The 16,757-nt window shown below is 39.6% G+C and overlaps 1 protein-coding gene across 1 annotated transcript; it reads right to left on the bottom strand.

The window, feature by feature from the left end:
* Positions 1–3,794: 3,794 nt before the first annotated feature.
* LOC134577540 (phospholipase A2 inhibitor gamma subunit A1-like) lies at positions 3,795–15,107 on the bottom strand. The gene is made up of 5 exons (XM_063436323.1): positions 15,043–15,107; positions 12,725–12,844; positions 7,483–7,635; positions 6,114–6,263; positions 3,795–4,242 (listed from the first exon to the last, which is right to left on the bottom strand). Exons 1-5 carry the CDS (start codon positions 15,092–15,094, stop codon positions 4,085–4,087), a joined length of 633 nt encoding a protein of 210 aa, XP_063292393.1. The 5' UTR covers positions 15,095–15,107; the 3' UTR covers positions 3,795–4,084.
* Between the last annotated feature and the right edge of the window lie 1,650 nt (positions 15,108–16,757).

The raw sequence follows: 16,757 nt of genomic DNA, 5'->3' as shown, positions 1-16,757 counted from the left end.
GTGCTGTAGTCTACCTAGATGACATACTTGTATATTCTCCAGATTTGAAGACACATCATACTCATGTTAGGATGGTGCTTAAAAGGTTGTTGCAGAATGGTCTTTATTGTAAATTAGAGAAATGCTTATTCGACCAAACCTCTGTACAATTCCTGGGTTATGTTATTTCTGAACAAGGATTCAGCATGGATCCTTCAAAATTGGAAGCTATACTGTCCTGGCCCCTTCCCCAAGGACTTAAGGCAATACAGCGATTTATAGGGTTTGCCAATTATTATAGAAAGTTTGTTAAAAACTTCTCATCCATTATTTCCCCTATCACTAAACTGACAAAAAAGGGTTTACACCCCAGGGTTTGGAATCCTAATGCTATTGTGGCCTTCGAGACTCTAAAAAAGGCCTTTGCCACTGCCCCTGTGTTACACCATCCTGATCCTTCCCTTCCCTTTGTACTGGAAGTAGACGCCTCTGAATCAGGTATAGGAGCAGTGTTGTCACAAAGACAATCGTATGACGAACCCCTCCTTCCCTGTGGTTACTTTTCAAAACGCTTGTCAGAGTCTGAAAAGAATTACGACGTTGGGAACAGGGAATTATTAGCTATAGTGATGGCATTTAAAGAATGGAGGTACTTGTTAGAGGGAGCTAGACACAAGATTTTGGTTATAACCGATCATAAAAATCTATCCTATATCGCAGATGCTAAGAGGTTATCCTCTCGTCAGGCTAGATGGTCTTTATTTCTCTCACGTTTTCAGTACATAATCACATACAGGCCTGGTTATCGAAATGTCAAGGCTGATGCCATCTCCCGCCAGTACGAACCTGTAGATTCTATTACCTCCACTCCTGAGCCCATTGTACCCACAACTAATATAATAGCTACTACCCGTTTGGTTATCTCGTCTCTTTTTCTTGATGGTATCAAGTCATACCAACCCCAAGCACCCTCTGAGACACCTACTGGTAAGCTGTACGTGAAAGTAAAAGACAGAAAGAAGTTGTTGACTTTATTTCACACAGCCAAAACGGCTGGTCATCCAGGGGTTACCAAGACTTACAAGGGTCTTCTCCAACAGTTTTGGTGGCCCTCACTCAAAAAAGACGTGGTAGATTACGTGCAGGCTTGCCGTGTCTGTACACAGTGTAAGTCCCCTAATGTTAAACCCCTGGGACTCCTTATGCCCCTATCTGTACCCAAGAAACCGTGGACACACTTATCCATGGACTTTATTGTGGATCTTCCTTCATCTGATGGGCAGACAGTAATTTTGACTGTAACGGATAGGTTCTCCAAAATGGCGCACTTCATTCCGCTTAAGAAGCTACCTTCTGCGGTTCAGTTGGCTCAGGTGTTTGCCAAAGAAGTGTTCCGCTTGCATGGTATACCACAAGATATCGTATCTGACAGGGGCCCTCAGTTTGTCTCTCGGTTTTGGAGAGGCTTTTGTGCTGAGATGGGGGTCTCCTTATCGTTTACTTCCTCCTATCATCCGCAATCTAATGGAGCTGCCGAACGAGCAAATCAGTCTGTGGAGTTGTATTTACGCTGTTTCACGAATGCACACCAGGACAACTGGTCCCGTCTCCTTCCCTGGGCTGAGTTTGCCAGGAACACTGTGTCTCATTCTTCTACTGGCGCAAGTCCTTTTATGGTGGCTTATGGGTTCCAACCCGCTGTCCTTCCCGGTGTATTCTCCGACAAGGGAATGCCCGCTTTGGACGAGCACCTCGCCTCCTTACGGAAGATGTGGGATCAGGTCCATGCTGCTCTTTGTCGTGCTGCTGCTACTCAAAAGAGGTTTGCTGATCGTCGTAGGTGTGCGGCTCCTTCTTATGCTCCGGGTGATAGGGTTTGGTTGTCCTCTAGGAATCTCCGCCTTAGGGTTCCCTCGATGAAGTTCGCGCCCAAGTTCCTTGGTCCCTATAAGGTGTTGCGTAGGGTGAATCCTGTATCCTACTCCCTGGCCTTGCCCCCTTCCATGCGCATACCTAACACCTTTCACACCTCCCTTTTGAAGCCCTTGCTCTGTAATCGGTTCTCTGGCTCTCTCAGGCGTTCCGATGCCCTCCGCGCGGTCTCTAGTGACGTATATGAGGTGGCTGCTCTCCTTGATTCTCGTTTCTCTCGAGGTCGGTTGCAGTATCTGGTTGATTGGAAGGGTTATGGCCCGGAGGAGCGGTCGTGGGTTTCTGTCTCTGACTTGGACGCCCCCTCCTTGATCCGCTCCTTTCATGCGCGGTTTCCTTTGAAGCCTTCGGCTTCCCGCCCCCTGGGCGGTCTTCGAGGGGGGGGTTATGTCAGGGCTCCGCGGGCAGCGGCGAGGGGAGGCTGCAATCCTCTCGCAGCACTCACCCTCGGTCCGTCGCCGCCCGCGGTCCCCCCTCCCCTTACCGTTAAGCGAGCGGCGTCCTCTCCTCCTGACACGCCGCTCGCGTCCTCCTCTCCTCCTCCCAGCGGCAGCATGTCTAACGCTGCACGCTGGGAGCCGGCACTATTATCTAAGCGCCGGGGTCACTCACGTGACCCGGCGTTAAAGCTACAGTGCAACAAACACAGTGGGGGGTATAGATATCCCCCACGTGTGTTTGTTAATACTGATTGGTGGTTAGCCAATCAGGATTCAGGCTAGGATTTAAATACTTACCTTTCCTGTCTATCTGTGCCCTGTTGTGGTCTTTGCTTTATAGTATCGATTGTGAACGTGTGCTTTCTGGTTACGTACCCTCTGGCTTGTTATACTGACTTTGTGACTTTCTCCTACCCTTTGACCTCGGCTTGTTTCTCGTTATTCTGTTTTCTGGTTCCCCTTACTCGGCTTGTCTCCTGACTATTCTTTGTGTGCTTAGCCCGGCCACTCTAAGGACCGGTACAGCACACTTTCTGTGTGTGTGTCTGTGTGTGTGTTAGCGTGTTGGGTTCCCCGGGATCGTGACAGGGACAAGTGAACCATTAACAACATGAATTTTATTTGCTATGATAAAACTTTATTGATTAGAAATGATATGTCAATGATCTAAATATTACAGCAAGATAAGCAGACATTCATAAGCGAAACATTTAAGATATTTGTTAAACTGATGTTAATGAAGACTGAAACATAGAATCCAGGAATCTTAGCAATACTAACACTTTGTATCTCAGAATATTTAGTATAAATACAAACGGCAATAAATACACCTGAAAATCCAACCACAATATTACAAAATCTGCAAATATTGCAATAGAGACATAGATCAAAGACAAACTCCCAAGGTAACTGTCCCTTGACAGTGGCAACTAGTGGTTACTTAAATATTGAGGGTCTGCTTCTGCTGATTATCATTATTGTTTTATGTGCAGATATTGTAATAGTTAGATTGGTTTTGGTTATGTATTAATTGTTATTTGTATTTTTTTTACTAGAAAAGTACATTAAGTATAAGTATAAGTAATTTAGATATACATATATATTGATAGATTGATAGACAGACAGACAGACAGACAGACAGACAGACAGACAGACAGACAGACAGACAGATAGATAGATAGATAGATAGATACGATAGATACGATAGATAGATAGATAGATAGATAGATAGATAGATTGGTGTTAGATATACATATATTGATTTATAGGCAACTTCTGATGTGCATATGGGATACCCTCTATTACAGAAACGTATTGTGATGTTTTTATTGTGTATTTGTTGTATGTGGAATGAAGTCACATCTGATTAACTTTCATTATTTGTTAAAAATGTCCATTCAATTCTGTAGCAGAATAAATGCAGAATTAGACTTATGAATAAAATAAAGAATTAACTAATTGAATTTATTTCCCATTTTTTAATAAATGCTAAATGTGAATAGTAGTTATAATAGTAAAGAGATATCTGATCAACTGTAGGTAATTGGTGTTTGTGCATAGAACATAAAGAGTAAGCAGGACAACGTCAATTTCCTCTCTTCCCTTTAGATGCGTTTTACGATGTTAATAGCAGTTTTTTTACTTTATAATTTTTGATCAGTTCCTGCTCGTGTTTCCGAATCTACATTTTTTGGCAACTACTTGGCAAGCATAAAAGTCATTAAAATGTAATTTTATTCACATCCACTGCAGTCTATAGCTTCCGTTAAAGGTTCAGAACAAGCAAATAACTTTTCTTGCATCTCTATAGTTCCTGGCAGGGAACCGAATTTCAGTATGCAGATCAGATCGGAAACACAACCTTTGATACTGTAATCCCCAGTAGTGCCATCTGCAAAAAAGAGCGTATAATATGAGTCAGTTTAAATCAACAACCTGTTCAACTTGTTTCATATAAAGGTTAACAAATATATTGACATTCTGGGGCAAAAAATATATTCTACATATTCATGTTAAAAGTTCACAAAGAGAAAGCTGCAGTATTGCGATAGATTTTATGTCTGTGTAGGGACTGTTAGGCATGCAGGGGTTGAGCTGATGTCTAGTGTGGAGAGGAGTCAGGAGAGGGCTAGTACAATTGGCATAGAAAAGGACAATCTTGAATCAAGTGGAGTAGGATTAGGTGGTTAAGTTTCAGAATGCCAGGGTAGTAGAAAAGCATATGTCTAGACAGGTTAGGAAGTAGGAGGGCAGTCACAGGCTGTAGGATCAGAACAGAGAGGTAGACTTGGACCCAAAATGTTCGCGCAAAAGATCATTATTGACTGAGGACAGGTATAAAGGACAGGTAGACTTGTGAAGAGAAGACAGAGGAGATCTGCAGGAGGAGGTACATTGTGCTGTCAGTGTCCTTGGTAAGCACCAAACAATACAGAACATCAAATACCAGCTTCATGGCTGTAGGAGGGAGGTGAATTGGAGGCATGCTATGCAAGGGGAACGTAAAATTAATTAAAGTGGAATATTTAAGCAGCAATGTTTTGCTTTTCAGGATTTGTTTTTTTTAAATAATACTTTTTATTGTCCCTCAGTATTGCCTTGTTTTCATATATTTTTTTTTTAAATTCACCCTTTTATTTATTAAGTCATACATAAGAAAAAGTAGGGGCTATGAAAAGTTTTCTTTAGTATTGGGAGGAGTCTTTGCAAAGTCCCAATTCAGCTGCTAAACTAATTTAGCCACAATCCATCAGTCAGAAGAGTCCCACAGCAGGACAAACAGCAGACATCAGGCAGGACAGAGGAGAACAAAATGGCAGCACCAAGAAATTGCAATCCGGCACAAGAAAGAAAATTATAACAAATATAAATAAAGGCATGGGCAACTACAGGAGTATAATAATTACGATATCATGGACATAAAGAAAGGAAAATTGCAGGCAAATAAAAACATGACCATACTGCTTTAACTAAAAAAAAAATTGAAAATAGTTGCTAATGGTGGGATTTTACAGTTTTTATACAGAAATTACTCGCTTAAAATTGCTTAAAAATTGCAACCTTATTTTAGTGATTACCAGCTTGTCAGTAAAATTTAATGGACATTTCAAACGGATCCTATGTGGGTTGTCCATTTGGTCCCAGCATAAATCAGAGATTACATTATTATGATTATTTTGATTGTATTTATTAAAATGTTCTAAAAGTTATCTAAAAAGTGTTGATTTTTTTCATAGTATATTCTGCCAGCCTTGCAGTATGGATTTTGTGGGGTAGGCTGTGTGTAGTGTAGAGAATGTAGTGTGTGTTTAGTAGGGGAAGCTGTGTGTGTTGTGTTGAGATTGTAGGGTGTGTTTAGTAAGGGGGTTGTGTGTGTGTGTGTGTTTGTGTGTGTGTGTGTGTGTGTGTGTGTGTGTGTGTGTGTGTGTGAAGGATGCAGGAATGCAAAGTATGTTTAGTAGGGAAGGTTGGGTGTGTTGAGTAGATAATGTAGTATATGCTTAGTGGGTGTTGTGTGAAGAATGCAGTGTGTGTTTAGTAGGAAAGGTTGTGTGTGTTGAGGAGATAATGTATTATATGTTAATTGTGTATAATGTATTATATGTTAATATGTGTATTGTAATGCTGTGTGCATTGTGTAGAGAATGTAGGGTATGTTTAGTTGGGGAGGTTGTGTGTCCTGTGTGGGATATAAATGCAAAATCATGTAGTTACACTGATCATTTTTTTTTAAATGCACATTTTTCCTATTGTTTCCAATACCTGCTCTGTTTAGTGTTCCTATATAGGAAATACATTTAGACTGATTTCCACGACATGCCACTCGATCTCTGGAAACACATTCATCTGATGTGTTGTTTCTGTAGCAAGACTCACAATATTTTTCAGTTGGTTCACCCAAGTTGTCCACATCTGAAAGAGATGAGATTATATTTTATAATGTCCTGGGACAAAGACAGGAATCCATCTAAGTGAAATGCATATATAAAATCTTTCAAATGAATCATCTAGGCACCAGAACACCAGAAGAACTTCATCTTTTTGAAGTGATTTTTCTTTCACAATTTACAATTTGCCATGTACTAATAGCTGTCAAAAAGACAGCAGTTAATGGCTTCTGGCAGAAACAGTTTCAGTTATTGAATCAATTTGACGTCAAATATACATGTAAAATATGCTCAAACTGCTGTGTGCATCCAACGCTTCTGATAAAAAAAGCATTGGATTGGTGGATCACAGAAAAAACACATTCAATGTGTGCTCTCAATGCTTCTCTGTGAGAAGTAATCAAAGCTAACACAAGAATACAATGAGAATTAAAAATATACATTAATTTATATATTTCTACATTTATTTTTGCAGCATTATTTTCATTATTTTTGCGGTATCTTAAGATCTGTCAATAATTAAAGGAACACTGTAGGCAGCCAGACCACGTTAGCTCATTGAAGTGATCTGGGTGCACTGTCCCATCACTCTTAACCCGGAGCATGTACTTATTGCAGTTTTTGAAAAACTTTAATAATTACCTGCTAGGGTTAACTCCTCCTCTAGTGACTGTCTACCAGACAGTCACTATACGGACTTCCGGGTGCTTAGACGACATTTGGTCGTCTAAACGATGCTGGACATCCTTGCGCTATGCATGAGGACTTCTAGCATCACCGGAATCCCCATAGGAAAGCATTAATTAATGCTTTCCTCTGGGGAAATCCTAATGCAAGCGCGCCCATTAGGTCTCTCACGCCAGTAGACGATAGGGGAGGAATGTGGGAGGAGCCTGACCCAGTGCGGAGGAACACAGCACTGAATTCAGGTACATACAGATCTTAGGAACCATGACCAATTCTAATCGCTGAAGTGGTGCCTGGAGTAACTCTTTAATCTCAGAAATGCTTGTCTTTTTTACACATCTTCTTAAAACTGAACTCTTGTATAAAGTATACTGTACCAGTAAGCATTATACCGTTCATGGTTCTATGCTTAATATTTATTTTGATGACATTTCTTGTTGAAATCATGAAAAATGGAAATAGATCTGGGTTCAACATGATAAAATAAGAATATTTATTATTTTGCACGTATCCTGTAAAACATTTAAATGAATATCTGCGAATCTATGAATACTTACAAGCAAATGGTGTTCCTTTGTTACATAGTTCTTCATTACAAAATTCAATGTTTACAGTTGTTTTTAATTGATCTTTGTCATTGACAGCTAACACTTGACTTTCAGTTATTCCGTCAGCACATCCTTTTTTTATTGACGGTACCATGTAGTTGTCTATAGATATAAAAATTGACAATCAGTTTTGAAAATACATTTGATATATAGACCAGACAAACACATGTTGAAAAAATGGCGTCTTCAGTTCAACCTTGAAGGATTCAGCTGCTTACCGGTTTACCGTACTTCAAAGTAACTACATAGAACCAACTCTAATAGATTTTATGATATTTATGTAAAATGAGAATTCCTGGATATCTCTAAAATGAAGCATTTTGCTTTTTAAGCAATTCATACTATCACAAACTCAACTTTGATACCACAGGTTTACATTAGAACAACCGTTAAAGACTGTGAGGATTATTTATATAGACTTCTAAATGTGGAGCAATCAACAGGAATAGTCCCTAGGTTTCACTTTTGCAACGTTTCAAAAGTGATTCTTTATATTTTCTTTTCATTAGAGTGTCTGTCACTACACTGTTACTTTTAAGTTTTTTTATGAGTACCCAAGAACACCCTCCCCTTTGTGTAAATTGAGAAAGGGCAGTGTCCAGAAAGATTTGTGCTTCTATGACTTTATTCCTTCATGAAATGCCTAGGTAACACTTTTTAATACACCAGCATTACCTCATTTGTTCCTGGGGTTTTCTGCACTCATTGAAACACATTCACACTGTCTAAGGCATACAGTGAGTTAACTCTTTGGTAGTGGTGGGCTAATACTCATTCAATTTTAGTTACTGCAGTCACCTACTTCCACTCATTTTTCTATAAGTATTTCAAGAAGGCAAAATCTTAATGAATTATACTGACAGTGTTGGTATTTCATTGAAATTACAATAGTTTCAAAAGATCAAAAGACAAAAGTAAAAGTGAGAGATTTTGAGATTTTAGTGGAGAGGAAGGAGGGATAAAACACAGAAGAGCATATTAACGATACATGTGGGTCTCCTGGAGACAGAGAATGGGAAAAAATAAAGGGAACATTACTACAATCAAAAAATGGAGAAGGAATATAGGATTGTAAAGAGGATAGATTGGGACAGGTGCGTAAGAACTGTGGAATATATAGGAGAGACACGTCATTACTACAAAATGTTTCTGGGGGATAAAGGAGGAAAGCTTGAAACACAGGCAAAAGAGAAACGGAAATAGATTTGCACAAAGATGTTGGAAGACTGAGATGGTCAGAGTTGGCATACGTGTGAGTTAGCCATATTGGTTTTATTAGGGTGTCTAAGAAGGGGTGGTGCAAAAACTGCCCTCTGCTTTTGGGGTTTTCACTGAGGTAGAGAACCTACTTTGCTCAAACGTATCAGATCCGTCAGGGGCAGGGCACCAAGGAAATTGCGGTCACACTGTGTTCTCTCTCTGCACAGTTCCCTTGTGCTTCCTATACAGATATAATTGGATGTCACTTTGACCCCAGCATCACTACAAGGGAGCTGTACAGACAGAGGACTTTGATTCCAAAAGTCCCATCTAAAAATCAAGGAGAGGATTCATTCGGGCTCACCTAGTTATGGTAGGGAGGCAAAAATAAATAAATACAAATAATTTGGGAGTGAATATGAGTATGTGTGCAAGAATTAAAAATGTGCACAGTTCATTCATTCATAACGAAAAAATGTTGGTTGATGATTCTTCCAAAATTCTCTCAATTGTATTTGATTCGTCCATAACTGGATAAAAATTAAATGTTTGGTAACAAATTTTTTATGGCCATTAATCTCTCTCTGGAAATGAATGAAGCAAAAAGGTGGAAGTTAGAATAACTCCTAACGGGGGATGATTAATACACTCAGAAAAGCAGTCAATGTAAACAAATGAACAAATGGCGCTGCACGAAATTTGTTGGGAGATCCATTAGTTCATTTGGGTGCTCTCAACTCTTTTGAGCAAAAAAATAAAAACTCTCATTTATTTGTTTATTTGTCCAAAAACAAATGGACATGTTTGGTAAGAATCTGTGTTGGATTATATGTGTGTATGAGAATGAGAATGAATGTGTATGTGAGAATGTGTGTATACACTCAATTTAGTGTACATCTCTGTTATTTTTTATTTATTTTTTGGAGGAGTAGGAGACACTTATCAAATTCACTTTCTACAGGGGCATGGGTGTCCACAGGAATTTTTCCATGGGGGGGCATAATTGTAATGACATCCATGCTTGGCCCCTTTTTGACACTGTCATGAAGGGGAGGAACATAGTCATTATCACATAAAGCCAGGGTGAATAGCGTTTTCACAACTATGGTGTCAGGAATACATGTTTGTTTTCCTGACACTATAGTGTTCCTTTAATCAAATTAAAGGAGAATTCTGGTCATCATAAAAACTTCAGCTAAATGAAAATGATATGATGCAAGGAGGCCCCTGGGCGCTCTCTTTCCATTAAGGGGTGAAACAGCTCTCAAATTGTTTAACCCCAAAGGATTCTTCCAGATCCAGATCTCCAGGTTGCTCAGTGGTATTCAGCTTCTGAAACGGAGTGTCAGGAAGTGCAGATTGATGTCAGGCATGGGTGGCGCTGATTGGGTAGAGTGGTCAACTGACGCTCTAAGTCAATCACTAATTCCCGATTCATAAACGTTTTTACGTTTTTATGAATGGGGAGCTACTGATTGGCTTAGAGTGCCAGCTGAACAGTGTAGCACAGCAGTGGCACCCCTACCCAGCGGCCCTCTGTGTTTCCTGACACTCAGTAAATAAAAGCGAACACATTAACACTGATATGTTTTTTTTTACCTGGGGAGATGAGAAGGTCCAAAGTTTCCTGCCAGGCCCAGGTACCAAAGCCTTATGATGTGGTGTCCAGAATGAAGTGGAGGGATCACTTCACTTGTCCTTCCTGCTCCAATCTCATTTTCTTCTCCTTCATTTGACACAGTCTTCTTTTTCTTCTGACACGTCTTCTCTCCTCCTTGGCACCATCTGCTCCTTTACCTTTCTGCCTATTTTGTGCCCTTCTGCTCCTTTCTCTTTCTGATCTCTTTCTGCTCCTTGCAGACCCTTCCTTCTCCTTGAAGACCCTTCTTGCCCCTTCCTGCTTCTCGCAGACCCTTCCTGATCATTGCTGCCCTTTTCTGCGCACTCCTGCTTCTTGCAGACCATTCCTGCTCTATGCTGCTCATTTATTTTCCTTTTCCTACTTTACCTTTGTGCTCCTTCTGTACCTCACAGATAATTGTTGACCCTTTCTGCTCCTTGATTTCCCTTCCTGCTCATTTCTGCTCATTGCAGACCCTTCCTCCTTCTTGCTGCCCCTTCCTGCTGCTTTCTGCCCCTTCCAGCTTCTTGCAGCTAGTTCCAGCTCCTTGCTGACCCTTTCTGTTCCTTGTAGACCCTTTCTGTTCCTTCTCCTACTTTACCTTTGTACTCCTTTTGATTATTTCTGCCCCTTCTTTCTCCTTGCAGCCCCTTCCTGCTCTTTGCAGACCCTTTCTGATCCTCGCAGACCATTTCTGCTCCTTGCTGCCTCTTCCTACTGCTTGCTGACCCCATCCTGCTCCTTGCTGACCCATCTTGCCCCTTGCAGACCCCTCCTGCCCCCTGCACACCCCTCCTGCTCCTTACTGACCCCCATCTCTCACTTCCCTGATCTGTAGGCTGCCCCCCCCATCCCTCACTTACCTGATCTGTAGGCTGCCCCCCACATGCCTCACTTACCTGATCTGTAGGCTGCCCCCCATGTCTCACTTACCTGATCTGTAGTCTGCCCCCCATGCCTCACTTACCTGATCAGTAGGCTGCCCCCCATCCCTCTCTTACCTGATCTGTAGTCTGCCTCCCCATGTCTCACTTACCTGATCTGTAGGCTGTCTCTGCTGGCTGCACTCTGTGCTGCTCCCCTGCGGATGCAGTCAGGAGAAAGAAGCAGGGATAAGCTTTAGCTTCCTTTCCCTGCCTTTCTCCATTCACAGCACCACCTACTGGCTGGCATTGCACTGTATTCCCACACTGAAAGGAAAAACAGCAGCACAAGCTGGAAAATCCAGGGGGAGGGGGAAAATCCAGGGGGAGTGCCCATGTACAGGGGTATTAAAAGTAAATCCAGCCCTGTTTGGAAAGCTCTGCAGATGTGTCCCAATTGTGAATATATCTATGCATTTACACACACCATAAAACATTAACACAAATTGTGTTTATACCTGTAAAAATAATATTGAATGGTTTTCATTATAGTCCTTAAGGGCATGGAGGGAATCTGGGGGAATTGCAAGGGTTTTGGAAGAGGAGGGACAAATGTTTCAAGTGGACTGCTGTTTGCTATAACTGCCTGGGTCTATATTTATCTCCTTCTAGCCCTAGCAGAGAGGTGGAAAGGGATTTGATGAGAGGAAATTGCATGTAAGGGAAGCGATAAGTGGACTAGTGGAAATAAATTGGAAAGGGAAAGTGGCATTGGAAGGGCATAGATGAGGAGAAAAGTGAAGTGAACAAATAAAATATTAAGAAAAGGACTTGTTAAATAGGCATGGACAGTGACAATGAGAGAGACAGTGACATGAGGGAGAGAAAATAAAAAAAAAAGTAAAAGCCCTACATTCACACATACACAGAAACCCCACATATACACCCCAAAATACACACAAAATAAAAGATACTCCATATATAAGCCCTGCATTCAAAAATACACAGAAACTCCACATATAAACTCTCACACTCACACACATTCAAAAGCTATGCACATATACACCCCACTTTCACAGACACACGCATAGCATCCATGCATACATACATAACTGCATTCACATACTTTAATATTCCTTACAAATATTTTGTATATTCACACACGGTGCCCCTCCACACAAATATAATCTACATTCATAAACAAAGTGACATTCCAAGCAAATACTAACTGTATCTACACACAAATTGCATTCACACACACAGTGGCACTCTACAAACATACACCTATACATTCACACACAGTGGCACTCCACAAACATACATCCATACAGTCACACATCCAGCGGCACAAAGAATATTACACCCCAGAACTTCACAACATACACACAATATTGTGCATTGCTGATGAGGTTTTTTTTTCAATATGTTGAAAAATATGTTGCAACTTATTTTACGCAAAGTTAAACAACCTGCATGTTCATATTTTGTTGCGGTATATTGCACTTACTGATAAGACAGCTTTCAGATATGGTCACACAACCTGCATCGCTACAATCCACTATGTTGTCTTCGTTTTCACAAGTAACTCCATTTCGGTAAGAGCAATCAACGCATTTGACACTATAAACTAACACAGTATAATTTTAGTTTGTCATATTTAAGTAGCCTTGTTACAATTTATTTCACTTTTAGTTTAGACTTTATCAATATTAATCAAAATAGAAATGGAACACATTTGAGCAAACCTGAATTTGGTTAAAACGGATGGCATGCTTATTTCTTAATATAGCAACAACATACATATACATTTAGGGTAGTGTTCTCTGCTTCCCGAATATCAATACCTCAACTAAGGTCTATGGACACATTGCTATTTGGTAAAATTGATTGCTGATGTGCTTTATGGGTGAGGAGTACCCTCATTTAAGCCCAGTTTATAAAAGTGCTGATTTCGGTGACAAATCAGCACTTTTATAAATTAACTAGGGAACTCCCTCCCTGGCTGTCAATAAAACAGCCAGGGAGGATTCCTTCCTACTTCCGTTAGCTCCCCTGTGCTCTACTTGAGTGTGCCTGCCTCCCCCTCCCTCCCTAACAGACCTCAGACCAGCTTCAGAAATGCACAAGTGGCAGGCTCGTGCATGAGGGGACCAAGTCTCTTCCAGGAAAAGTGGGGGAAGGGCTTACAAAGGCTGCAGTCATGAGAACTGCAGATTTGGAATCTATTTTAGGCTGTATCCCCAATGAATACATGCATACAAATATACTTGTATGTATTCATTGGGGTATATCTCCTAAATAGTGAGGGGTTTTGGGGGGTGAGTAGGAAGAGTGGAGTGGTCCTTTAAGTTGAGGAAAAATGTAATTTAGAACAACAACAATGTACACAAACTGTTTTCAAAACACATTTATAGATTAAAGCAACAAGTATAAATATATAGTTTAGAGACACATTACTTTAAGTATTATTGCTGAGAATCTCTGTTATACACTCAAACACACTAACAATATCTCCTGAAAAAGATGGAAATTAGGAAAAAAAAAAAGAGGCACAGCAAACTTGGTAGGTATGAGACTGTTTTGTCAGTCATGGATGCCTGTTTTTTTGTTTTTTTTTGAAGATACAACATTTGGTGAAGATTTACGTGGATACCATATTTTTTTCTACACTGCATAGGGATCCCTGCAGGATTAGAGACATCATTAACCCAATAGTGCTTGCTCTCTTTTTTGGGGGGTGTGGTGGGTTTATTTATGTGTGAACTTTTAATTTCAATATATTTTGTGGGTGCATTTATTTGTATATTGTTTCTTTTGTATAGTTAGTGACTAAGGTATAGGTGTACGTACATATATATATATATATATATATATATATATATATATATAGGCCAGTGAAGGCCGGTGAAATAGCTCAGTGGGCTAATGCATGAGCAGAATCTGCTCTAACCCTTGCAGTCGCAGGTTTATAATCCCAGCAGGGTTGACTCAGCCCTTCATCCTTCCGAGGTAGATAAAATGAGTACCATTAAATTGGGTGATAGTGGATGTTGGGCTAAGGTAACATCCCCAGGACATACTTGGAAACCAGAGTAATCTGAATGTACCTTTCCTGGTTAAATACGTTGTTATTATTATATATATATATATATATATATATATATATAGATATATATATATATATATATATATATATATATATATATATAGATATATATCATATTTGGATTTTATGGTGATATGCTAATATTTATTTTGTTGGCAAGGGTGATGTTCTATAATATATGCTAATTAGCAAAGTCAGTAAGAGAGTGCGGTATCATTTTTGTATTTTGTTGTGTATATCTGAGGACACCGTTTGGGGGTATGCACAGATATCAGCATAGAGTGCCAATACAGTGCCAATAGAGTGCCAGCACCGAAATAAATTTGTCGTAAAAAACTATTTTAGCCAATGTGTCTACTAACAATATGTGTATAATGTAGACATTGCATTTATCAGGTTGTTATACATTTATTCACAGGACTATTCACTAACAGAGTTATTCACTAAAATAAGAATTGCTGGGAATGCAAAGATACATTTAAATTTAAGGCCAAAATAGTCAAACTAAAAGTGAAGCGTAATTGTAACGTTTTCTTTTTTGCAACTTGGCCTTAAATTTGAAATTTATTTGGAATTCCAAACAATTCCCACTTTATAGAATAACCCTGATAATTTTATAAAATTAGAAAAAGAGGGAAAGGGTAATGCAATATATGTTAAACTGCCACAATGTCCCATGGCTGTTCTGAATCTTTTGTAATATGAATAGAAAATCTCACCTGTGGATAGCAGAGATGATAACATACAGAGCAGTATGATAACGGATGCCATGATGTCTGACTGTCAGAACGTTGTTTTCAATATCTGGGAAAACTCACTCAAGACAGTTACATTTATACTTCTATCCTGAAGATGAAGTCCTCATAAAATTATTTATTTTCTTTTTGACCTTCTCACATAGTCAACAGAAGACAAGGAAATAGCAGAAGAACAGGCAAGAAGCCAATGTTTAGCAAAGTTGGCATCCTATTTTTTTCAACAACAAAGAAGCTATGCCTTAAAGGGACATGCCACTGCCCAAATACAGAAGACATTTTTTTTATTAAAATCACTCGCAAAATCACAATAATCCAATAACCAGATGTGTATTCCCCGAAACACCCCAAAACAGACTCAACAGGCACAAACAGCAAACCAAATGGTTTATCTAGCAAATGCAGTTATCAATAAGGTGTTTGATACAAAAGAACAATAAAATTTCGAAAGTGTAAGAGCACAATATGGAAGCATGCACTTTGACTTTCAAATTTATCCCATGGGTTATCATTTTAAATTAATTTGGTCAAAATTGAAATTAGAAAAAATCTTAGCTTAATAATTGTGTTCAATAGCATGGGAATGATTTGTAGTATCATGCATCAAAAGAAAAAAATATATATATTATAAAAAAAACCTTTCTATACACTACAATATTAAAACAAACTAAAAAAGCTTGCAACAATATTGATGGGACCTGTATGGTTTTAACCCCTTAGTGACCAGACTGTTTTGCAATTTTCTTACCGTTAATGCCCAGGGCTGTTTTTACATTTCTGCGGTGTTTGTGTTTAGCTGTAATTTTCCTCTTACTCATTTACTGTACCCGCACATATTATATACTGTTTTTCTCGCCATTAATTGGTCTTTCTAAAGATAACATTATTTTCAGCATATCATATAATTTACTATAAAACAAATTATAAAATATGATAAAAAGATTTAAAAAAAAAACCACACTTTTTCAAACTTTGACCCCCCAAATCTGTTACGTATCTACAATCGCCAAAAAAACACCCAGGCTAAATAGTTTCTAAATTTTGTCCTGAGTTTAGAAATATCCAATGTTAACATGTTCTTCACTTTTTTTTTTGCAAATTATAGGGCAAAAGTACAAGTAGCACTTTGCTATTTCCAAACCATTTATTTTTTCAAAATTAACGCTTACATTGTAACACTGATATCTGTCAGGAATCCCTGAATCACATGTATATATTTTTTTAAAAGAAGACATCATCAGGTATTAAACCTGGGGTATTTTGACTTTTTTCATGCAACCATTTTACCAGCAATTTATGCCAAATTAAAAAACAAAATAATAGTGATTATTTTGACATACATAGCAATTTAAGAATACATGTACTGAATTTTTGAAAGTGGACACTTGCGGGGAGGGAGGAGCGATGACGTAGGACGTGAACGCACGGGTGCGTACGTCCTCGCTCGCGGAGATGCTGGCGCCCTAGGGAGACGAGCCGCAAGACGCCTGGACGGACGAGACGAGACCAACCTGAAGGTGAAGCCCTGAAGCCCTGAAGCCCTGAAGCCCTGAAGCCCTGAAGCCCTGAAGCCCTGAAGCCTTGAAGCTGGGGGCGAACCGAAAAGCTGACTGTAAACGGGTTCGCAAGCCCGCAAGCCCACAAGAGAAGTCACCAGACATAGACCCACTCGAAGGGAA

Source organism: Pelobates fuscus, chromosome 11 (assembly GCF_036172605.1).
Source record: "Pelobates fuscus isolate aPelFus1 chromosome 11, aPelFus1.pri, whole genome shotgun sequence".
Lineage (NCBI taxonomy): Eukaryota > Metazoa > Chordata > Amphibia > Anura > Pelobatidae > Pelobates > Pelobates fuscus.
The sequence above is the reverse complement of the archived record's forward strand: the minus strand, read 5'-3'. Positions and strand labels throughout refer to the sequence as shown.

Bases quoted from the DNA above. Each gene is read 5' to 3' on its own strand.
- LOC134577540 (XM_063436323.1), bottom strand. From the start codon at position 15,094: ATGGCATCCGTTATCATACTGCTCTGTATGTTATCATCTCTGCTATCC. The intron at 12,845-15,042 runs GTGAGATTTTCT...ATACTGTGTTAG, and splicing joins ATCATCTCTGCTATCCACAG to TTTATAGTGTCAAATGCGTT. The intron at 4,243-6,113 runs GTATTGGAAACA...TCTTTTTTGCAG, and splicing joins AGGAACACTAAACAGAGCAG to ATGGCACTACTGGGGATTAC.